The sequence below is a fragment of the Pelmatolapia mariae genome, linkage group LG8, assembly GCF_036321145.2.
Source record: "Pelmatolapia mariae isolate MD_Pm_ZW linkage group LG8, Pm_UMD_F_2, whole genome shotgun sequence".
Lineage (NCBI taxonomy): Eukaryota > Metazoa > Chordata > Actinopteri > Cichliformes > Cichlidae > Pelmatolapia > Pelmatolapia mariae.
The window spans coordinates 1,723,252-1,746,330 of record NC_086234.1 but is presented as its reverse complement, the minus strand read 5'-3'; the positions used below and the strand labels follow the sequence as shown (position 1 = coordinate 1,746,330).

At 46.5% G+C, this 23,079-nt stretch overlaps 1 protein-coding gene across 2 annotated transcripts; it reads left to right on the top strand.

Annotated features, from left to right (window-relative positions):
- The first annotated feature begins 5,984 nt into the window (after nt 1-5,984).
- LOC134633576 (hepatic leukemia factor-like) lies at nt 5,985-21,754 on the top strand. 2 transcript variants are annotated; one of them, XM_063482436.1, is made up of 4 exons: nt 5,985-6,448; nt 8,765-9,121; nt 17,244-17,458; nt 18,682-21,754. In XM_063482436.1, the coding sequence occupies exons 1-4, from the start codon at nt 6,316-6,318 to the stop codon at nt 18,898-18,900; spliced, it is 924 nt and encodes a 307-aa protein (XP_063338506.1). In that variant the 5' UTR covers nt 5,985-6,315; the 3' UTR covers nt 18,901-21,754. The 2 variants fall into 2 exon arrangements, with proteins under 2 accessions (XP_063338506.1, XP_063338507.1); XM_063482437.1 differs by having other exon boundaries at nt 5,994-6,448; nt 18,685-21,754.
- Nucleotides 21,755-23,079: the final 1,325 nt, after the last annotated feature.

Below are 23,079 nucleotides of genomic sequence, written 5' to 3'. Positions count from 1 at the left end.
ATTGTACGTTCTTTCTCTTCATGACTTCAGGTTATAGTGAATTAAAACACACGCAGGTGTTTGTTGACATTTTGTTTAAAGTTGAATTAAATTTCCACCAAAGCCACGAGTCACGAAGATGAGAATTCAGGCAAACAAGAGACGGGACAACAACAAAAAATGAAGAAAAAGAACCAAGAAAAATCTTTAAATTTTTCATCAGAAGTCGGTAATAAAAAAGGGAGAAACACATAAAAACAGATTTACTGTAACTTCCTGTGAAAGTGAAGACTCGTCATGTTCGTGTGGTGGGATGTGAGACAATCAGAAAGCATGAATGAAACGCCGGAATGATTTCACCGCTGTGCCGTCCCACATGCTGCTTTATTATTGGACTGCGGAGTGTTATGTCATCGCTGTGGATCGATACTCGCGCGCAGTCTTTCCATTTCACGCTGGACTCTATGCTTTGATTCGTCTGCAGGATAATGAGTTTAATCAGAGTGAAGACGTGATTGGGCGAGTCGTGTGCAGCATATGGATGTGTGTGTTCGTCGCCCGTGGACTGCACGAATGTGCTGCCGTGTGAGCTGAATGGCAGTATTTATAGTGCATGCGAGGGCCGAGCCAATAATCTTCCTGCCTCGGGCTCAAGCTTCGATTCCAGCTCAGTGCAGCTCTGAATATGTGCTGCTGCTGCAAACAGTAATAATGTGAAACATGCACATAACAGTAGCTAAACACGGCCTGACGCTCGAAAGCCCTGCTGCTCGGATTCAGACTCGTTTCTGGACTCGGGCAGGTTTACGGTCTCATCTACTTCCTGCTTCCTCCCATCAAAGTTCTCCGTCTCTGCTCCATCACATATTTCTCTTCCTCTTCTGTCTTTGTCTCAGCTTTCTGAAACTGCACTCCTGAAATGGATCAGCCATTTGTTCAGTCTGTGCATCCTCCCTCTGAGGCCCAGAGCTCGCCTCCACTGCAGGCCTTGTTTATGGCTCAGTTTTAATAGTTCTCTGTAAACAACAGCACGCTCATATAATCCTGCTGCAGGGTTGAAATTCTGCTTTACATAACCAAAGCTGGCCTGAATGGAGCGCTGACCTGCTGGTACCTTGTAAGACTCATCATCACTGATGTTATTAAGCAGGCCAATCTAACTGATCTGTTTGGGCCCGGCTTTCTAATCCATGCCTAACTGAGAGGTTGATGCAATCTGTGACCTCTCAGCATCCAGGTTGAGGCTTTGCAGGTTGTGTAATGTCCCGCAGATTTGGTTGTAAACTGTTGGGACAAAAGCAAAGAGCGGACCTGCGCATGCACACGTCCGCTGCAGCGTAGCTAATGTGGGAACAAAACAAGGCGATCACAATTAGCAGCTCCTGGAAATCCTGGAGACAAAATCAGTACCTGACCCACCATCAAACCTGCAGTTCCTCTGACATCCAGCAGGGGTCAATCCCCAAACGCTCACACTACAGCAGAAATAAACATGTTTACTGTATAAGGACGTGAAGTTTGCATTATTGGGGGCGTGGCCTGATTGACTGACAGGTGGATGGTGACACAGGCAGCTGTAGCGGCCAGCTTCACCTGAACATTTTTAATGACATCATGTGATCAATAACATGGCTGCTGGGAGGTCACTGTAGTAACAGAGCTGAAGGCTGTTATTTAGCATTAAATACCAATTTTTTATAGATACAGTTGTGTCTGTTTGCCTACACACAGGGTTTTCAACCTACGCACACACGCTGTAATGCGGTCTCTAGAATCACAGCTGATCTCACTTCTGCACAATCAGACTCAGAGGAGTCGCCCCCTGCTGGACACCAGAGAGCGCACAGGGTTAGCATTGTTGAATTTTCATAAATCAGTCCGTGTGGGCTCTAACACTTCGTTATGAAGGTGTTAGTGTTGATCAGTGCAGCTTTAGGCTACGTCCACACTAAAGCGTTTTCGTTTGAAAACGCATCGTTTTCTCTCCGTTTGACCTCCCCTCCACACTGAGACGGCGTTTCCCCAAGGAAAACGCAGCGTTTTGGAAACGCTCTCGAAAACGAACACATTTGAAGACGGTGCTTTCCCGTCGCAGTGTGGACAGTGAAAACGGAGACTTTCTAAAACGATGACGCATGTTAGTCATATGATGCAGTCATGTGACCAATTAAACTAAGATAGTGGAGGGCATTATACAACAGCTGTTTTGTTTGACAGCCCTGTTAAAGATTAATATCAGTCTGTACATGCTCCAGATAGCTTTTCTTCAAATTCTTTAACTCTCACTCGCTTTTGCAACTTTGTACTTTTGTGTTACTCGCAGCAACAACTCCACCTCATTGTTAGTCCTTTTTAAAAACTCGTTGCTTGTCCTCGACATTTGGCCGCGACGTTTCAAAGAGCCTGAAAGTAAATAAACAGCAGACAGAAATGAGGCAGGCCGAATCTTCTTGCGTTTCACGCATGCGCAGGACTGGAACGTAAACGCTTTCGGACATTTCAATGTGGACGCACAACTCTGTGAAAACAACTGAAAACGCTAGTGTGGACGCGGAGCGTTTTCAGACGAAAACGCCGTTTTCAAATCTATCCGGGCCAGTGTGGACGTAGCCTTAATATGCAGCCTGAAGGTGTCCTCAGCAGGTGTGTTAGCGAGGCGCTCACAGGTGCAGCGTGCGTGTTAACGGGATGAGTCAGAACCGTGTTTGGCCCAGTCACCGCTCTGAAGCAGGCGTGTCTCGCCGCTGCCCTACTTTCCTCTCAAAAAGGTCATCACAACATCCCCGTCCTTTAGCAAACGCTGTTGCTAGGAGCTTTTAATGAGAGCGAGGCTGAGAGGGGTTTGTTGTTTGTTTCTGTCCACCGTCACATATGGCTGCATGTAAGACGAGCTTCACATCAGATCAGGCCTCACGAGGCTCCAAAGTCCAGGACAGAAGAAATGACTTTCTGATGCTGTTCATGGTGGTCAGAGAGAAACCACAACACTGATTCCCTATGGGCACCAGTTGGCAACAGTGGGGAGGAAGAACATTCCTACTCTTTCGAGATGTCCCTACATGTGCCACGACTGTCCTCTTTTGCTCGTCTCACCTCTTTTTTCATCTCCTCTGAAGGAGAATCTGCTCTCCTCTTTTCCTTCCCTCCCTCCACTCTTCCTTTCTGACTTGTTTCCTTACCTCCACTCTTCCTTTCTCACTTCCTTCCTTCCTTCCACCCACACCTAACCATCCACAGACAGACATGAAGCTGCATTAAAGCTGCATGAATAAAGTGACAGAGGGGTGTTCAGGGTTTAGGTCTGGGCTCTGAAGCTGCAGCCTGATTGGAGCAGGGACCTGTGTGAGGGGTCTGCAGGTCTGAGAGGAGCAACCGTGTTCTTCAAACCTGAACCAATCAGTGCGGAGCCCTGAGCGACCCTGATTCTCCAAACACCTCACCGTCACATATATCACTGAAGCTCATTAAATGTTTGCAGGTTTGAGTCCGGAGACGTTTCCCTCACTGAAACGTTTCATCTGACATTTTTAATGTCTTAAACTCTCTCTGCTTCCTCATTTCCTTCCTCCCTCCCTCATCTTGTCTCCTCCTTGGGCTGCGTTTGTTTTTCTCTGTCTGAAGCACGCCAGGTTCCATGTGACCAGGCCACAGAGGGGCGGGGAGGAGGGGGAGAAGAGCGGGACACGGCGGGCTCTCATTGGACAAAAGTAGGTCAAGCCGGCCCACTCATGTGACCCAGCATACCTCTGCAGGCTGTGTGTGTGTGAAATTTAAAGGAAGCAGATGTCATAAGAATAAAAAAGGCCTGAATGAAGGTTTCAGAGATAAAATGTCAGCACGTCTGCAGATCACGAAGGTTTAACTGCTGAGAGCAGAGAGAAGTTTAAACTCCACGAGAGATGAAAACACTTACAGGGTTTGGTTGTTCCTGGAAGTTTCTGGATGTTTAGTCTGCAGATCAGAAACATTAAGAGATTAACCAAACGCAGCTCGCTCAGAATGAGCGTTAACGGAAGGAAACAGACAGAAGTGCTGCCCACCTGAGCCCGACTCAGGGATGACACGGAACAGGTGAAGTCAAAGACGGGAAAATAAAACAGGAAGTAAAGTGAAGAAGGAAACACTGAGCAAAACAAGAACTGAACTAATAAACATCCAAAAATCAACACTGATCGCACAGAGCCGCCCGTCTCCACCTGTAACAGAGGCGGAGTCAGTAAACCGCGCCCCAGCGCTGACCTGCAGGCGCTGTGTGGGTGGTGCTCACTCCTCTGCAGCGGAGACGCGTGTTTGCCCAATTTATACCGTAGCGGGAAATCTACGTTTAAACTTACGACGCCACCACAAACGGCTCCTAACGCTACGCCGTGACCTTCCTCGCCATTCCTCTCCCTTTGGCTCTCGGGGGAGGCAGACGCATCTTTCACCCTCTCCCTCCCTTATCTTCCCTGCTGCTGCTTCTATGTCTTTGTCTAGTCTCGCCTAACTTTAACCCTCAGAGAGTTTCTCAGTCTTGTTCTCCAAAACCTAAAGAAGAATTATGGATTTGATCAACTGGTCCCATAACGGAATTGACACCCTGCTGGGCCGGGGAGAGCCCGATTGTCCTGCGGAGACGTTTGCTGCCGGATACTCGATGGTCGGTTGCGTCGTGTGTCTGGCGACACTCTCGATGGAGGACATTGAACGACATCTACCAATTCGGAACCACGATAACAGAGTTCTGGCTGATTGGAGCTGGCTCGGACCTGGCTTATCGAAGAACAAGAAGCAGCTACAGCTGTTCAAAATCCCACAAGGCTGGCGAACATGATAGACGATGGGCAGGACTGTGAGTACTCAGACTTTGTTTAATGGATAAGATCTCGGAGAAGAACGGGAATTGAGAGACCTGGTGACCTGGTGACCAGTGACGGACATTAGACCAACTGTAGAAATTGGATGCAGTTGTTCGCACTAAACCCAAACATTCACCATCTTCACTCATGCGGATATCCCACTGGCACCAGCTGAAGGCCTGCCAAGGTCGAAGCTGACTGGAACCACAAAATTCTCCATGATAACAGGATTGTTGTCAGAACTCTTTGTCCCTCCTTCAAGGCCACCTGGGTCCACTGGAGACTGTTGACCTTCACTTAACCAGGCGTGGTGACACTTTCTCTCAGCTGAACACGGGATGCACACACACGCACACGTACACGCACTATCACCCTCCCTCCCCCGAATCCAACGCCTCCTTCCATGCTTACCTCCCATCCGATGTGGACAGCGGATCAGCTGGAGGCGCGATCAAAGATTGCAGCGGTCCCAGATCAGCTGTACACACTGGAATACTCTCCCATGTTGCTTGTCTGTGTTTTATTGTGTTATGGTGTGTTGATATCTGTGCATTCCTGGATATCCTTTTGTGTTACACATTTCACTGTTTTTTTCCTTTGCTACCTAGCCTGACCTGTCTCCCCAATGTGATGTTTGTGTATTGTATGTACGGTCGGTGAGGTCTGTCATGTCGGTTGTGGGCAACTGCAACTGACAAATAAAAGCTCTTTTTCATCTCATCCTCGCCATTCGGCGTGGCTGCGGGCTGCGTCCACCTGACCCGTAGTTACGTTTCTCGGGATGTGAATTTCATGTGACGTGGAAGCGTTAGGAGCGGTTTGTGGTTAGGTCGGAAGTTTAAACGTAGATTTCCCACTGAGGCATAACTCACGCGGTCGGCTGGATGTCGCCGTGCTGTCAGCGACCGCAAAATAAGAGGAAAACTATTACATCAGCAACACTGCAGGGTTTCACCTCCCTTAAACCTACAGGGCGCCTTGTAGTTCCTGACAGATCGGACAGTGAGCTGCTTTCAGCCTAAGTCCTCAGGTGAACCTCAGCTCTGACCCCGCCCTCTTTTTTCACCTTCAGAGCAAAAACTTTCCACAGGTTCCAGAAAATCACAGAATTTGTTCCGGAGATGTTTCACTTCACTTCCAACAGGGGAAACATTCTCAACATGAAGCTGTCGCTGCGCAGGAAGCATGCGCAGAACGCTCAGCAAAGGTGTGTGTGTGTGTGAGAGAGAGAGAGAGAGAGAGAGCGGGGCGGGGTTATAGCTCCAGCTTTGACGTCAGCAGTCCTCCGTTCTCACACATGGACTCGGTGCTCGGTCCGCAGCCCGGTCAGGCACCGCCGCACGCGCACGCAGCAGGTCGTGTGTGCTGAGAGCAGCAGCTTTTATTCTGAAAGGATTTCTTTCCGCGTGGATGTGAGGACACAACGCGAGGACAGCGCTCACCTTACCGTGTCACACCTGCGGCTCTGCTCGGCTCGTTTCCCCAGACTGAAGTCCCGATGCAAGGAGGCGTGATGGAGAAGATTTCCCGACACCCCGGCCCGCTCAGCCCGGGCTTCCTGCCCACGGCCACGCACGGAGTGCTCAAGTCGCTGCTGGAGAACCCAGTGAAGCTGCCGCTGCAGCACGAAGGTGAAGTGTGTGTGTGTGTGTGTGTGTGTGTGTGTGTGTGTGTGTGTGTGTGTGTGTGTGTGTGTGTCACATTTAAACTGTGCGTCAGCAGCAAAGTTTCCACAGCAGGAGGAGAAAGAAGAGTCCGTGTCTGCCGAGGTCACACGCGCACCGTGACAAACAAGCACCTGCAAACACACCTCTGACTATGTGTGTGTGTGGCAATATTTTAACTTGAGGTGTGTGTCAGACTCGCTTCTCACGCAGAGAAGTTCGCAAACACGGAGGTCACAAGTGCAAATTCCCCGCGAGGAACCGGGGACGCTTCTGCCAACCAGACTCCGTGTCATTTTTGGAGGATTTTAGGAAAGTGGCCCCGTGCTGCGCCCAGCTGTGAACTTCTGTTTTTCATGTTGCGTAACGAGCGTCTGAATGTTACCCGGCTCGGGCTGATCGTTCATAATTCGAAGAGTGATCGGAAAATATCGATATTCTCCTTCAGATGCTTCTTTTCTGCAGCCAGCTGCCCGAAAGTCAAATATGTGAACGCGCCGTGAGACACGTGAAAGTCTCCGGTCGCAGTCATTCACAGGTCCTGTTCTTCTGGCCTGTACGTGATGTTTATGACATGTTTATGAGTTTGTATCGTCAGGTGTAGACGTGAGCTCCGATCAGTGAATGGTGAGCCCGTGGCGGCTTCATTTTCCTTTAAATGACGTCATGACCTCCAGGTTTACCTGACACTGTTAGAATTCCGATTAGAATCCATGTTGGAAGCGTCCTTTAATATAAAGACACAGAAGAAAATATTCCAGAGCTCAGTTTTCTTGTTTCTTCACATCTCAGATGTTTTAGGAAGTTATTACTGAAGCTCAGGTAATGCAGCACCTGTGTGTGCTCTTCCTGATGGACTCTGTTGGGCTTTGTGTGAGTCGGTGTCTGTGATTGGACTTTATCCAGCCTCTCGGTTAATAACAAGGACTTTATTGAGAGCGTTGTGCAGCTGCTGGTTCAGGCCATCAGAGTTCGGAGTATTTGGAGGTTTGAGGCTGTCGCCTCGCCCATGTTTGATTTCTTGTGGTCACGCTGAACCATCCTGACCTCGGCGGTCTGAGGCTGCTAAACAAGTTTTTGCTCTGGAGACGTGTCATGCTCCGAGGGCGATGAAGTAAGTACAGCTTCCCCGTCATTATATCTGCATAACCTTTTCCTGTTTGGAGGTTTTTTAAATGATGTCAAAGACCTGAAACGCCGTGAACGATGACTCAGATTTCTACTTTTTCATTTGATGTTCACATGAAAAAAAGTTGAACTTTAGTTTTTCAAGCTCTCAGAGGTCTTTGACTATTTTACTATTGTTTATCCCCTCGAAACAGTTTCTTTGTTCAGATGCCTAAAAACACGTAATCGCATTTCCATGTTGTATTATGCTGAGTTAACCTGATGCACAGTTAGCTGTAACTCTCACTTGTGACTTCAGTGAGTGCAACTTTAGTAAAATTGGTTCTACACCAGCCTCTGAAGAGCAGGGTGCTGATGCCAGGGTGGTGGACGGGTCAACAAAGCTCTGTGATATTTGATAATGACTTCCTTGTAATCAGACAAAGCACTTCTTATGTTCAAACCTAACCAAACCTTCACCATCGTTTGTGGTAAATAAGACGAGAGTCATGTGAGCAGCAGGAAAACATCCTGAAACGGGAGATTAGAAAACGTTCAGGTACAATCTGCTGCGATGGAGCTGAAAGAAGAGTCAGTGAGTTCAGCTTCAGCTTCCTGTCATAGCAAACGTCCTAAAATGAATTCAGATGTGTTTGACGGTTCTCAGTCATTTCATAAATACCAGAAAGCTTTAAAGGTGGAACACCAAGCAGCAGCTACCAGCTCACAGAGATTAACCCAAAATATCTTTTTATAGATCCAGAGAACACCTTCACAGAGTGACTAATGCTGATCTGAACAAATTCTGAGAGCAGCAGTTGCTCTTCGTATTTATAGTCTTGATCCGCTCCTCGTTTCTTTGTATTTCACAGAATATGAGGAGCAGGTTTACTGAAACGTGCAAACACACACTGAAATACAGCACTAAAGCACAGTTTGTTGAACTCTAGATAGCTTGAGCACATTTATCCTTCAGCTCAGTCTCTGAGCAGCTCTCTGTCATCTCTGTGAGGATCTCCAGGTTCTCCTTTGGATGTTCTTCTGAGCGGTTTTGATGATCCCACAGTTCTCACCTGGTGCTTTTTTTAGTGCAGACCTTTGCTCTGTACTGTAAACCTCTAAAAGTTGTTTTTGTGCACACTGTCACTGATTCACTCTCTCCATGTTCTTGTGCAGCTTTCAGCAAAGAGCACGAGAAGGAGAAAAACCTAGAAGAAGAGCGCAGCGCCCCCCAGTCGGCCTTCCTGGGCCCCACGCTGTGGGACAAAACCCTCCCCTACGATGGAGACACCTTTCAGCTGGAGTACATGGACCTGGAGGAGTTTCTGTCTGAGAACGGGATCCCCTCCAGCCCCTCCCATCACCACCACGACCACCACCCACCACACGCTCCACCACGCCAGCCGCCAATCATGACACCGGCCCCTCCCACGCCAGCACCCTCAGTGATTGACCTTAGCAACCACGCCTCCACCTCTGTGCACACGACTGTCGTCTCCCCGAACTGCCTGCACGGCAGCCCGGCAGCAGCAGGTAACACCAGCACACCTGGTTTTATTAACTTTATGACTTTGTATGTTTTTAACACTTGCAGCTGTTCAAATGAATCACTGTGGTTATTACCAGAGTATTACCTGGTGCAGGTAAAGCACAGTGTCATCAGCATAGCAGTGAATTATGGGAATTTAAACCAGAAATAATGCAGAGCCCAGTATGGATCCTTGAAGGACTCTAAAAAAGATATATTTATATATATATTGTGGATATCCAGCAGGGGATGAATAAAGTATCTGTCTGGAGGATAATAAACTGTTTACAAAGACTGAAGAACCATCATAAGGTAAGAACCAGGCCAGTGCTGACCAATCACAGCAGCACATTTACACTCTTTAGATGATCCTCTTATATAAAAGTTTCATCAGCATTAAAGTGCAGTTTCTGGATGTTTTTTAGAAGTTTGACCAAGATACGAGATATTTAAAAGAAATAGTTATCAATCCTGGGACGCCTCTTTGAAGAAGGCCACTAGAAACATCACACAGAGGAGGAACATTAACATGTGGAAATGAACACATGATCACGAACAGGCTGAGATGGTGAAAACAGTCAAACTCAGAGGTTTGACCCAGGCCACCGTCACTGAGCCGCTCCTTCTCCGTCTCGCACTGAAAACGAATGAGAGGCGTTTGTCCCTTTGAGACGGCAGGCGTCCTCGACCATGGGGCGGGGTCGCTGTTTGTTGAGGAAATGTGCGACTTCACTTGCACTTTGCAGCCGAGGAGCATGAATGAGCTTAAATTAGACCAGCTCGTGCTGGTGATCAGTAGCGGTTTTAGATACGGGCGACACGGGCGGTTGCCTGGGGCGGCATCGTGGTGGGGGCGGCATCACGGGCATCGGCAAAAAAAAATAAATAAATTTGCTCGTACTCATGCTGCCCCGACATCATGCCAGCGCATATTAGGGATGGCATAGGCACCGATCGGTTAAAGGGCGCCCTCCGTTTGCGAGGTGCGCCTGCTGCTTGCTGCACAGTAAGGAGAGGGCGGGGCGGCGGGGGATTCTCTGGCTGGCTGGAGCAGCATCCAGACAGCCAGAGAACCAACTCGCAAAATAAAACAAAATAAAAACAAACCAACAACACGAAAACACCAGACATTATGATACTGACTTATAATTTGCACCGATGTTTTTTTGAAATTCTATAAAGTGAGCGCGAGAGCCCTCGGTGCGCCTGCTCGCTGCTGAAGTCAAAGTAAACTTTACTGTCATCTCCGCTACATACAGTCCAGTATATAGAGAGACGAGACGACGAGGCTCCAGTTACAGCAGTGCAAGTAAACAAACAATAAATATTTAAGAGTAAAAAAATAAATATACAATTTAGGACTCGGGGTAAATGGACCAATAACAATTTAAAATGTATATTTTATATTTTGTTGATTTAAAGTCTCACACACAACCCGTGGAAAGGGGAGGGAGACCTGCTGCTCCCAAATAGAGCACATTTCATTCATAATGTTGTAAATCCAAGCCCATTCATGATCTGAATCCTGGGTTGTGCGAAATCCCAGAAATACACCTTAGACAAATCGAATCTGTGAACTAAGGTGTAGGTCTATTAGGTTATGTTGTGGTGATCCTCGGGTTGGGGGATGGGTGTTCATACTGGAGTGCAAAATTAAAACCAAGATGGACAAGAAAAGTTCAAAGGCATCAGGTGCTCAGTTTAAAAAAAGAGAGAAAAGAAGAGGAGGAGTGTAGCGACTTCCACAGTCGCTAGAGGCCGGGGATGGAGCCTGCCTATTTGCCTGACGCGCTGGCAACTTCACGCAATAATGCGAGAGGTGGAATTGCTTGCTTGTTTATTAAAGTGCTTGAAAAGTTTACAGAGCAATGTGATCGGCTCGCGATTCAAACTCTTAAAACATCACAGCTCTAATGCAACAAGGGGAAACTCGTTGTGCTGCGGTCAACAAAAACTACGGCTACCCAGCCCTCCTCTCTGTCAAAATCAAACCAGTGAAAGACAGACTGACAACGCCCTCTTAATGTCACCGCTAGCACCCACGTGACTCCCGTTACACATCACCATAGCAACCAAACAAATGAAAACCCAGTGATCATTAAAATTCAATACATTTAATTATGGCTCCTACAAGGAGAAACGAGCAAAAGATACAGGTAAGCAGATGTGTCATTGGATAATGGCAGGTCATGTATCCTAAAACATTAAGAATCAGAATACTTTCTTAATCCCTAAGGAAATTATGTGGGTTACAGTTCCTCCAAGAAGAAATGGTAAAAATAGTAACAGTAACAGACTAAACTCCAAACAATATATACAATAATATAATATTAATTAGTCAGTGTCAATTGTTGATTTGTCCTGTTCTCATTGTATGACGAATTATGATGTCTGTTTGGTAGCCGTTTGCGTACTATGCATACTCTCTCTCTTCATATGTGTGTGTGTGTGTGTGTGTGTAAGTGTGTGTGTGTGTGTGGGGTGGGGTGGGGTGGGGGGGGGGGGTGGGGGCGCGCAAAGGGAGTGTTCGCCCAGGGCGCCAAACAGGCTAGGACCGCCACTGCTGGTGATGCTCTCTTCTTCTTCTTCTTTGATTTTGGAACTAAAACGTCTTACAACACTTTGTCTTTTAAAGTCATTTAAAATGATTAAAAATCCTCCAGTGGATGTTTTGTGTGTTCCACTCGGGCAACAGATCGTCACGTGACGCTGAGCGTAAAGGTTTGAATACAATCTGAAGCTTGTGGAGGGGAAAAATCCTGACACGTTTCCAGGAACGGACGCAAAGTTAGGAGGAGAAACATCTCTGACATTTAGGCTGAACTGAGATTTGCATGAAAAAAACTTTGTAGGAATAAAGTTCCCAGATTTAAAACATAAATGTTGTTTGTTTGAGGTTTTAATCAAAGAAGCGATCAGCGTCGAGCGTTTGATGCTTTGAAATCACAAAAACTCTCCCAGCAGCATCATATGAAAACAAACCTGTGTGTGTGTGTGTGTGTGTGTGTGTGTGTGTGTGTGTGTGTGTGTGTGTGTGTGTGTGTGTGTGTGTGTGTGTGTGTGTGTGTGCGCGCATGTGTGTGTGTGTCAGGATTATTAGTGGATGTGAATGTAAACACATGTTTGGAGTCTGCTTCTGCTGCTGGGAACACTATGTTCTTGAACCAGTGATCTCATTTCATGTCCACCACACACACACACACACACACACTCGCGCACACAGACACGCGGGGTCACATGTCTGTGCTGTCAGAGGCGCTTGTTTTCTTGAAGAGGAAGTCTGACCTCGCAGCATGAATCTGACACTTCTGAGTTTTCCTCGTGAGCGAATTCTCTCACCTGTGAGGTCACATGTGACCTCTCGACCAAACACACCTGAGCTCTTCTCACCCTTGCGCAGCCGCCCACCTGATGAGCCGACCGGTGTTTTTGTTTTTTCTCTGCCTTGGTGATGAGGACGGTCTGCGGGATCTGAACTTTGCTGTGTTTTTCTCTGTGGTGAAAGGCAGAATTGATGAGGAGGCATCAGGAGCAAAGGAGACGAGAACAGCGTGGAAATGACAAACACGTGACCCGCCGGCGCCCGCACGGTTCAAGTTTCCGCTCAAATGGAAAATGAAGACTTGGAAGTTTGAGACTGTTCACGCCAAAACATGCCAGCATAAACAGCTGGCAGCGCTGACGACGCCGGCTCGTAAGGTTTGACTCTTTCTTGCACCCCGCAGCTTCTCCTCAGCCGGCGCTAATCTGGGGCTCTGTCTAAAAATAGCAGCGTAATCTGTGGCATAATCTGGCATATTTGTATTCCCGCTTGGCCTCGTGACTGTGCAGCAGATAAGGAAGCAGGAACCAGCAGGGTCACGCAGGGTTCAGTGGAAACAAACAGGGAGGAGGAGGAGCAGTGCAAACATCCTCATCCTGCTCGTCGCATGGAGTCGCCTCAAAGCTTTGACCTGCAGCTGCTGCCGAGCGTTTCAGAAATCATCCGAGAACTTTCAGTTTCACTAAAATCCCCCCAGCCTTCGTCTGCCGTCCAGACAAACATGTTTTAGCTGTTAGAGAAGGTCAAAGGACAAAAGAAGCCAAAAAGCAGAAAGTGTGTAATCTGGACCCGAGCAAAGGCTCAGCTGGAGTCTTTGTTTGAACGCACAGACACACGGAGCGCAGCGGCGTGCAGCCTCCGATAAAAGACGCCATGTGACGGCTGCAAACCCTGGAGGAGAAACCACCGAGTTTCTCTCAGATCACACCAAATTATAGTCGTGTGTCAAACAGCCTCAGTCTGTTCTTCTCTGTGGGAGTTTAAACACAGAGTTAGCTTCAGGCTTCAGCGGAGCCCGGCGAGGATTCACCGCCACAGTCTGAAAATAAAAAGTTGTTGGTGTTTATTTTCAGCCCTCACTGTTAGAAATGAGCTGCTGTGAGGTTACTGTACTGACAGACCGTCTGTGGAGGGCGGGGTTACCAGCTAACTCCACCCTCCATGCTCTGTTACTACAGTAACCTCACAGCAGCCGTGTTATTGGTCACATGATGTCATTTAAAAGGCTCCAACGACACAAACACAGTCCAGAGGTCCAGTTCAGGTGAAGCTAGCAGCTACAGCCACCTGTATCACCATCCACCTGTCAGTCAAAGAGGCCACGCCCCTAATAATGCAAACTTTATAGGTGACCAAACAGTTCATGTATCTGACTGTAAATGTGTTTGTTGTAACACCAACTCGCTGCTGCCTCTGCTGGACGTCAGAGGAAGTGCAGGTTTGGTTGTCCTGTTATGGCAGCGGGTGAAAGGCCGCGGCCTCGGAGTAAATTGAGCCCATCCATGTGATGCGTTCATCAAACTGTCTACAGAGTGGCTACGGAGGCTCGCGCATGTGTCAGCGCGTCCTGTCAGCGTCACCTTTGAGGCAGTGAGCCCCCCCCATCCGCAGCAGCTGCTCTTTGGGGCTGTTTGGCTGATCGCTGGAGCTCACTTTCAATTTAATCAGAGCGATGTGAGCAAGCGCACGTACACCATCTGACGAGGATCATCCAAACGCCGGCTTCATTTCTGTAAGTGCCTTTCTCCCCCCCCCCCCCCCCCCTCCCCCCCCCTTCAGGGCAGTTAAAGAAGCACGGAGGGCTGCACGTGACATTGTTCTGAGCCAGGTGTGCTCCTGCCAGCAGGTGAGACCCTCCACAGGTTGAACAGGTTCAGCTTGAAAAACAGGTTAAATGTGGAGGCATCAGAGCATCGGATAAGTCCAGGTTTTTATCCGGCTCTGTTCTAAGGTCTGACTGCTCGTTACACACACACACACACACACACACACACACACACACACACACACACACACACACACTCTCTCTCTCTCTCTCTGACCAGCTGGAGAGGAAAAACAAACAGCCTCTTCCAAGAAGTGCTGCTGAGGCAGGTGGGTTGCCGGTGGGGGGTGTTGGACCTTCACTCGTGGCCGCTTCATTAATCACACTGTCAGATCTTCAGAAAATGGCGGCTCAGTGTTGGCGGCTGTTGCACGAGCACGCCGGGCTTCTTCTTGATCCCGAGCTGAGAGGTTCTCTCTGTTTAACAGAAGTTTGTTAGCAGCAGCAAAAAATACCAAAAAGATGAAAAGCTGTGTGACAGATCCACAGTGGGTTTGTCTGAGGCGTGGAGTTATATTGAGATGTTAAGTTTCATATTAAAACACTGAAGCTAAACTTGCTGCATTCAGTAACAAACAGCTGAGGTTCTGATCCTCTTTGTTTCTGTTGCCCTCAGATCAGCTTTTAAAACCACAAACTCAGAATAAAAAGTTCTTAATTTAATCAGATTTAATCTGAGTTTATGTTGGAAAAAGTAAAATAGTTTTAATCACAGCTTCTGTAATCTCTCTTTTTAAAACCCAAACCTTTTTACATATAGATATATTTTAAAGCTTTCTGTGGCATTAATAGGCTTCCGTACAGACAGGTGAGAACATTATTATTTTTCTTCATCTGTGAGTAAGACTGAGCTTTTGTTATCGTGTTAATGAAGCTGAGCAGGATTTCAGGTGCTGCTCTGTTGAGGCTGATAGTTTTCCTGATGAAGCTGTGGAAAAGGAAGAAAAGGAAACTGAAGCAGCTTCAACCTGCTGAACATTTTTATCACAACAACAGAAACGTCGGATAAAAGAAGAAGAACTGTAACTGAGGAGGCTGAAACTTTGTCGTGTGCAGAGAAGACGTGATCACTCTGAGCTCTTCCTCCATCCTCTGCACTCGTCTCCTCATCAAAGGGAGCTCGCTGTTATATATTCTCATTTTTTCCTATTTTCACCGGGTTAGTGTGCCCACGTTTCCCGGCTCCTCTGCTGCCCACAGAGCGCGGAGCAGACAGCGAGGCGATTATCAGATCATGGCTGAGCATCAGAGACTGAAATGCATCAGTCACGAAACACATCGAGCCCCATTTTTATGGTGAAATATTTCCTGCCTATCGCTGCAGCGTACTCGCTCTCTGGCGGTTTGTCCCCACCTGGTGGCCACAGCTCGACACTGCAGCTCAGAATCCTGAACACAGACATAAACACTAGGGGTGCAACAATACACAAAATTCACGGTTCGGTTCGGTACTTTGGTGACACGGTTCGATATTTTTTCGATACAAAAAAATGTTCATGCTTCTTTAATTTGTCATTTATTAAAATTATAAATATATATTTTAACTCAAAAGTACAGTTTTTAAATGTAATGTTGCTGAAACAACAAAGTAATAAAAAAATAAATCTGATGGAGAAATCCCTCATCTTTGGAAAAGAGAGTTTCCAAAATAAAAGCTATACTATACGCTTCTTCTGGGGTATACTCTCAGCAGCATATTAAACATATCAGGTCCCCATAAGGAGAATCACGTGCTAACGGCTGTCTAAATGACTCGGGTAAAGTTTGTAGCATGCGTGCTTGTTGTTTTTGTCTGCTTCCACTTGTCTTTGCACTAGGATGATGTCGGAGTAAATGTACAGTCATATTCATTGTGTTCCCACTAGTGCTGTCAGCGTTAATCTGAAATGACATTAACGCCACAACACGGCAAATCTCCGTTAACGAGCTACCGCGGATCGCCCCGTGCGTGGGGCTGGACGGGGTCAACACATTAACGAGCAAACTGCGCTAACGCAGTAGTTCCCACCCATGTAATTGAGCATTGCGTGGCACATCCGACATACTGTTTTACTTTTGTCCATGACGCGCTTACCATCAGGGTCATACTTCACATGAAGACCAAAATAGTTCCAAAAGCCAGATCTGAATGAGGGTGGGGGAGGTTCAATTTGCCATGTTGCAATGAGCTTAACTTCTGTCTTGCTAGCTTGCGCTGCGCTCAGTGGATCTGCGCTCGACAGTGCAGCCTAGGCGGAGTAGTCGAACGCAGATCCACTGAGCTCTCAACACAGACAGCATCATCAGAAGGAAAGTTGATAAAATAAATTAAAAATGTTGTATTGATCGATACACATGCGGACCGAACCGAAAGCACTGTATCGAACGGTTCAATATCGATACGAGTATCGTTGCACCCCTAATAAACACACGTGTATGAGTTCTCTCTCTGTTCTATAGTAAAGAGCAGCTACAGCTGCATCTTCATATTTCACTTGCTCAGTCTGTTTTATCTGCAGCTGTTGGCTTTAGGCCCCGCCCACATCAGATAAGAAAGCAGTGAGTTATATTCAGAACCTTTGCCTCGCGTTATCTGCAGTCACATGACTCCTAACAGGAAGTGAAGCCGTTACACTTCACCACACTCGAGCAGGAGCCGTTTGTTACTGTGACTCTTTTGTGGGGCAGAAATTACACGTTTCATAAATGGAGTCAGTGTGTCATCTCCTCAGGACCAGTTTGAACCCAGTGAGTCTGATCAGCCCAGTCACTTACACCAGCACCACAGACTTCATTAGTTATTGGGGGTCATGGGTGACACAGTGTGACTGAAGAAACTGAACATGAAGCAACATCAGAATGCAAAATATGAACATCATCATCTAATTCTTAGATTCTTTCACAGGTCAAACGAGAGTCAAACTGTCTGCTCGTGTCTCCCTCTGTGTTACTCGTTAGTCACATGACTCCCAGTCTGAACCGTCCTCTGTTTCTCTTTCAGGCCTCCCAAACTCCAGAAACACCCCCAGCCCCATCGACCCAGACTCCATCCAGGTCCCCGTCAGCTACGAGCCCGACCCGGCTGACCTGGCTCTGTCCAGCGTCCCGGGTCAGGAGATCTTCGACCCACGCAAGCGCAAGTTCTCGGCCGAGGAGCTGAAACCGCAGCCGATGATCAAGAAGGCTCGAAAGGTCTTCATCCCGGACGAAATGAAGGTAACTTGGAGTTGGTTCTGTCCCGATGAGCGGCTCAGATTTCGCTGTAATTCCCAGTCTGACCTGAGGGTGGCAGTGTTCAGAGAGGGTTGGAGAATAATAAGCAGCAGAAGTTCAGCATGAATGAAAAGGTTTTATCGTCAGAAGGCTTCAGTTTGACTGAGTTATATGATTATGTGGAATCGGTTACATGAGACGAAGCGCCTCAGGTCAGAGTTCAGATGTTTGAGTGAAGCAGCAGAGGAACTCGTCCTCCGGTTCTCCTGGACGTGATGTGAATTCCTGCAGGCCGGCAGATCCATTAGGGCTGATTAGTCGGCGCGGCTTAAAGCTGCACAGCATGCTGGGACAGAACGAGCTGGCTTCTTGCTCTCCTATTGGCTGGCAGAGGTCTCGGGGTTAAGAGGCTTATGTTCGAGTGAATGAGGGAGCGGAGACGTTGCTGTGAGGTCAGGCTCAGAGGATTTGGCTTTTAATTTGTTCAAATGAAACACGGCTCTGTGTGCGAGCGCAGGAGGAAACGTGCGCGGCGTTTATTCATCCACACTCGGTCCTTCAAACAGAGACAAGGACTCAGGACGTCTTTTATTCAGATAAGCACACAAAACTCACCGTTTACGCTTCCTCCTGCTTTGTGTGCTCACGACCTTTGAGACGTTCACGTGGTCAAGATCAGAAATATCAGAGTCAGAGAGGCTGAGATGGTTTGCACATGTGCAGAGGAGGGAGGGTAGCTGTGCTGGATGAAGGATGCTGAACGTGGAGCTCAGAGAGGATTCGTGGATGCAGGATTAGAGTGAGATGGAGGCAGGTCATTACAGTTTACCACCTTGTTTGATATGAAGAATTTTAGGGGTTTTTATTTCTTGTGAGTTTCTGCAACAACGACATGTAGAAGTTTCACTTTGTACCACAACATCAATCCAGTGTCATTAAATCACAGCAGCTCTTTATACAGCAAAGTAAACCCCGACAATCTGATGGCCCGGTATGAGCGAGTACTCGGCAACAGTGGGAAGGAAAAACTCCCTTTTAACAGGAAGAAACCTCCAGCAGCACCAGGCCCAGGGAGGGGCGGCGGTGGGGGTGAGGGGAGGTTCAGGGAGGCAAAATTTGAACGTGCTAAAAAGCTGATTATTATTTTTATGAATCAGTAAATACATCGTAGCTGTTCTTCCATCTTTCTCTGAAGTAATCCTTCCTGTTTTCTGCTCTTCTTCGAGCAGGATGACAAATACTGGGCCCGGCGCAGGAAGAACAATTTGGCTGCTAAGCGCTCCCGGGACGCCAGACGCCTCAAGGAAAACCAGATCGCCATCCGGGCCAGCTTCCTGGAGAAGGAGAACTCTGCTCTGAGGCAGGAAGTGGCCGATCTGCGGAAAGAGCTCGGGCGCACCAAGAACATCCTCGCCAAGTACGAGGCCCAGCACGGGCCGCTGTGAGGGCGCGGGACACACACACATGTACAGAGTTCACACACACACCGCCAGCCAGCTCGTCTCACGGCTCCGAAGGGCTCGACTCACGGCAGGTTAGTCTGTGGACCAATCAGATCAGAAACACGGAGGACACGCCTCCTCTCTGATTTTGATTCTGCCTCAAAACGTTCAGTTTTAAAACGCGTTCGCTGGGGACTACTTTCAGCGGCGGATGAATCCACACTGGTGCTGTAAAAATGACACACGATGCAACACATTTATAGTTTTGTTTTTTTCCCGTGCGCTGGCTTCACATGACTTCCTGTTTGAGTCGAGCCCGTTACTCAGAGCTCTTACACACACACACCTGTCGCACACCTGTCGGGGCGTGTCTTCAGCCCTGTGAACTCTTCTCATGGACTCCACTAACACTCACTTGACCTCTGACCCCTGCTCTCCCAATGTCTGGCAGCTCCTCCCCCTGCAGGTGTGAACACACCTGTAAATGAATGTGTACCGCCTCCTGCCTCTTAGCTCCTGCTCTCTGTTGGTTTTTCTGTCGGGCCCTTTGAGGCCCCGCCCAGCTCTCAGCACTGTTTCACATTCACACTAACTTTAACCTGACTTCTCTTTTTTAAACAAGTGCCCAAAATGCCAAAAGTTTTATAGCAGGAAATGTTTTTATATTTGTGAGGATAATCAGAGGTAAGCGTCTTCAGGGAGTTCAGACACAGTTGGGCGCGTTTTTGGAGCCCCCTAGTGGGCGAGGGGAGCTCAGCAGCCAGTCCGGTCACTTTAAAGGGTCTGGCTGCAGGTTTTGACCTTTGACCTTCACTTTAGCATGTTCATGTTTGTGTTCAATAGGAAAGCTGCTTCAGGTTTAGAAGTAGAAACAAACGGGCGCTGTAGAAATGCAAGCACCGGCGTAAAGACGGTCGCTTCAGACGGCGCTCTGTTTCTCTGAGCGCTCCGAAAATGAAAAACAAGCAAGATTAAAGAGATAAAATGCACTTAAATTTATCTTAAAACAATAAAAAACAAATTAAGAACAAGCTTTAAGAAAATGGTTCAAATGAGAAGAAACTTTAAAGCGGTAAAAACTAACCTGAAATCAGAGTGCTCCTTGCTGTGTCGATCGAGACGTTCTTCATCGCCACAGTCTTCACATCCTGGTTCAGTAAATGTTTGGAAAGGTTGATTCCATAAAAAGGAGATATCTTTTCTGGCGGCAGCATCATCTTCATCTCTTCTCTTTCTGTTTCTTCAAATAAAATCTAATCCGGTGTGTTTCCAAGGTTCGCCTCGCACTGTTGCTTATTTCGGGTAAATGTGGGAAGATGGAGGTGAGCGTGGGGGTTTCTGCAGCGACTGTCCTGCTTCTCATCTTCACGACTTTACCGTCACCTTCACTTCTCTTTCTTCTTTTTTTTTTTTTTTTGTGCACGAATGAAGCTGCGTTGAAGTTACGACGTGTTCAAACCAAGCCGCGCTGACAGCTGATTAATCCTCAGCTGTCATGTTTTTGTCTTTCTGTGAAAGTTTTGTTTTAGAGCAAATTTAAAAATGTAATTATTTAGCACACCTGCTGTCGGTCAGAGCTTTACTCTTCAGGTACTTTATCGTTAAAAAGGTACCTCTTCTGCTCGTTTCCACCTCCTATATTTTTATTCTTGGAGCTTTAATAATCTTTAAACATGTTCAGTTTAGAGAGAGGAGCTGAAACTGGATCCAGTTTCAGCTCCTCTCTCTTTAAAAGCCTCCTCTCTTCTGATTGGCCAGCTTCTGGAAGCCTGCTGACGCCTGCTGTGGCAGTTTTCAAACATAAGACTGATCGTATGGATTTAACGTCAACGTGTGTTAAGGTAATTAATTGAAACTTTACCACGTTTGATAAGCGTTACAGCGGCAGCCAATCGAAAGAACCCTGCCTAGAATGGGCGGGGCTAAGGTGGCTTGTTATGAACAGATCTGGTACAAGATAAATAAAGATTATTTTGAAGTGTAAATCATGCAAAGCTGCTCTAGCAGGAAGTGAGCGGAAGAGTCCAAACAGTTTCTTGACTTCTGATTGGTTGTGTTGTTTTTCTTGTTCCTGTTTTAAAATAAGAAAAAAAAGAAAAAAAAATGTGGTTATAAATAAACATCCTGATAAGCTGAGACGCGGTACAGGTTTCTCTGACTCTTCTTCGCCGTGTTTTTGGAGACTCGCTCCGTTTGAGTGCAATAGACGGTTCTTTCAGGCGTGAACTTTGACTTTTGTTTCCCACGTAGCTCAGCGACGCCCCCCGGTGGCCGAGTGAGACATGAATGTATATTTGGGTGCGTGGTGTCGTCTTATACTGTGGGTTCACTTTAGTACTCTTTACTACAGACCAAAAGACTACAGTGTATACAGGATATATTGATACACATGACAGGGTTTAATGTTTATACAGAGTTATTCTTCTTGTTTTGTACAGTCTGTTTTCCTACGTAGATATTTCCCGTGTATTTTGGAAATCCTTTCATAAATCTGAAGCGTATATATATCACACATATATATTATTACAGTGGCGTGCCCGGCCGGGGCGTGCGATGCATGGGCATTAACCTACCAGCTTCATTTCACGTCTCACCCTTTTCTCCCCCACCCTCAGCACACCTGGGCAGGTTCCTTTAGTTTCATGACTGTGTTTGGCCCAGAGGAATGTAACCCCCCCCCAACATGAAGCCCTCTTTTCTTTTCTTTTTTTTGTATTCTTCCTTTTTATCGTTTGCTGTGGTTTCTCTTTCTGCCTCCTGCTGTTTGATTCTCTGTTCACAGAAACCTTTTCTCCTGTACCTGTCCTTGATTCTGTTTCTCATGATCAAAATAATAAATACAAGTTTAAATACCGTCCATGTCGAGCTTCTTTTGTCCCCGTCTGCAGTCACAGGTGCAGAAACCAGATGAACGATCGGGCGAGTTCATCAGGTCTGGTTTATATCCTGCCATCTTTGTCATCTCTCTGTGCTGCTCTCTGCCTCGGTCTCTTTCAAAATAAAAGCTAAAGTGAATCCTTAAAAAAGACAGTCAATAAACATAAATAACGTGCAAACGAACAAATAAAAGTTTAACATAAAAGGGAATGGAGAAGTAATAAGAAAATTAATGAGTAAAAACATAATCAAAATATACAAACCAAACAATTTAAATAATTTATAAATAGAGAAACAAAAAATAAGGGTGAAAATAAAATTAAAATGAAAAAATAAAGTTACTAATATAAAAAATAATGGATTAAAGTAAATTTTAAAAATATAAGTAAAATTTTTGGGAATGATTAAAGTTGAAATATAATTAACCCTTTATTGACCATGGGCCCACCGGCGGGCCCATTTCACAGGTAAATTTGAAGGGCCGGTCAATAAAGGGTTAATAATGAAAAAGGACTGGATACAAATGTTAATGTTAAATGTTTTAAATGGAAATTATTGAGGGGAAATTATAAGTAATGACCAAAAAGTAAATCAGTGTTTAAATATGTGAATTTCATTTTATGTTCTACAGAATGAAACTTTTGTTTTTAACTTTATTTATTTTTAATATTTATATATGTATTGTTTATTTTGGCACTTTTGGTCCTCTGTAATCTGAGCGTTTGAGTCATCACTTCTTCTTCTTCTTTCTTTTTTTTGTTGCCTGTCCCGTTTGGTTCTTCAGCATCAGAATTCTTGTGTGAAGGCCGAGAAAGATGCCCAACGGATTTACTTTACCACGTGGATCATCACGGCCTTCCCGTATTGGTCCATTTGATTAACCTTTGTTACTATTATTTATTAATTTGATTTGATTTTAAGTTATTACAGACATGACTGGAGGATGGGAAAGGGAGAAAGAAAGAGAGGAAGAGGGTTTCCTCACTTCTAAATGTGTCTATTCATGCTTCAGCTAATTTAGCATAATTATTCATTTATAGGTTAACTGATTAATCCAAATTGCCCATAGGTGTGAGTGCGGGAGTGAATGGTTGTCTGTCCCTGTGTGTTAGCCCTGCGACAGACTGGCGACCTGTCCAGGGCGTACCCCGCCTCTCGCCCTATGACAGCTGGGATAGGCTCCAGCGCCCCCCGCGACCCTGAAAAGGAAAAGCAGAAGCGAATGGATGGATGCATATTCATTTATTTTTATAGATTTTTTATACAAGAGGCAAACATGGAAGTTTTCTTTGTGTTGCTGGAATA

Coding starts and splice junctions, on each gene's coding strand:
- LOC134633576 (XM_063482436.1), top strand. CDS start 6,316: ATGCAAGGAGGCGTGATGGAGAAGATTTCCCGACACCCCGGCCCGCTC. Junction 9,122..17,243: donor CGGCAGCCCGGCAGCAGCAG/GTAACACCAGCA, acceptor TTTCTCTTTCAG/GCCTCCCAAACTCCAGAAAC. Junction 17,459..18,681: donor TCATCCCGGACGAAATGAAG/GTAACTTGGAGT, acceptor CTCTTCTTCGAG/CAGGATGACAAATACTGGGC.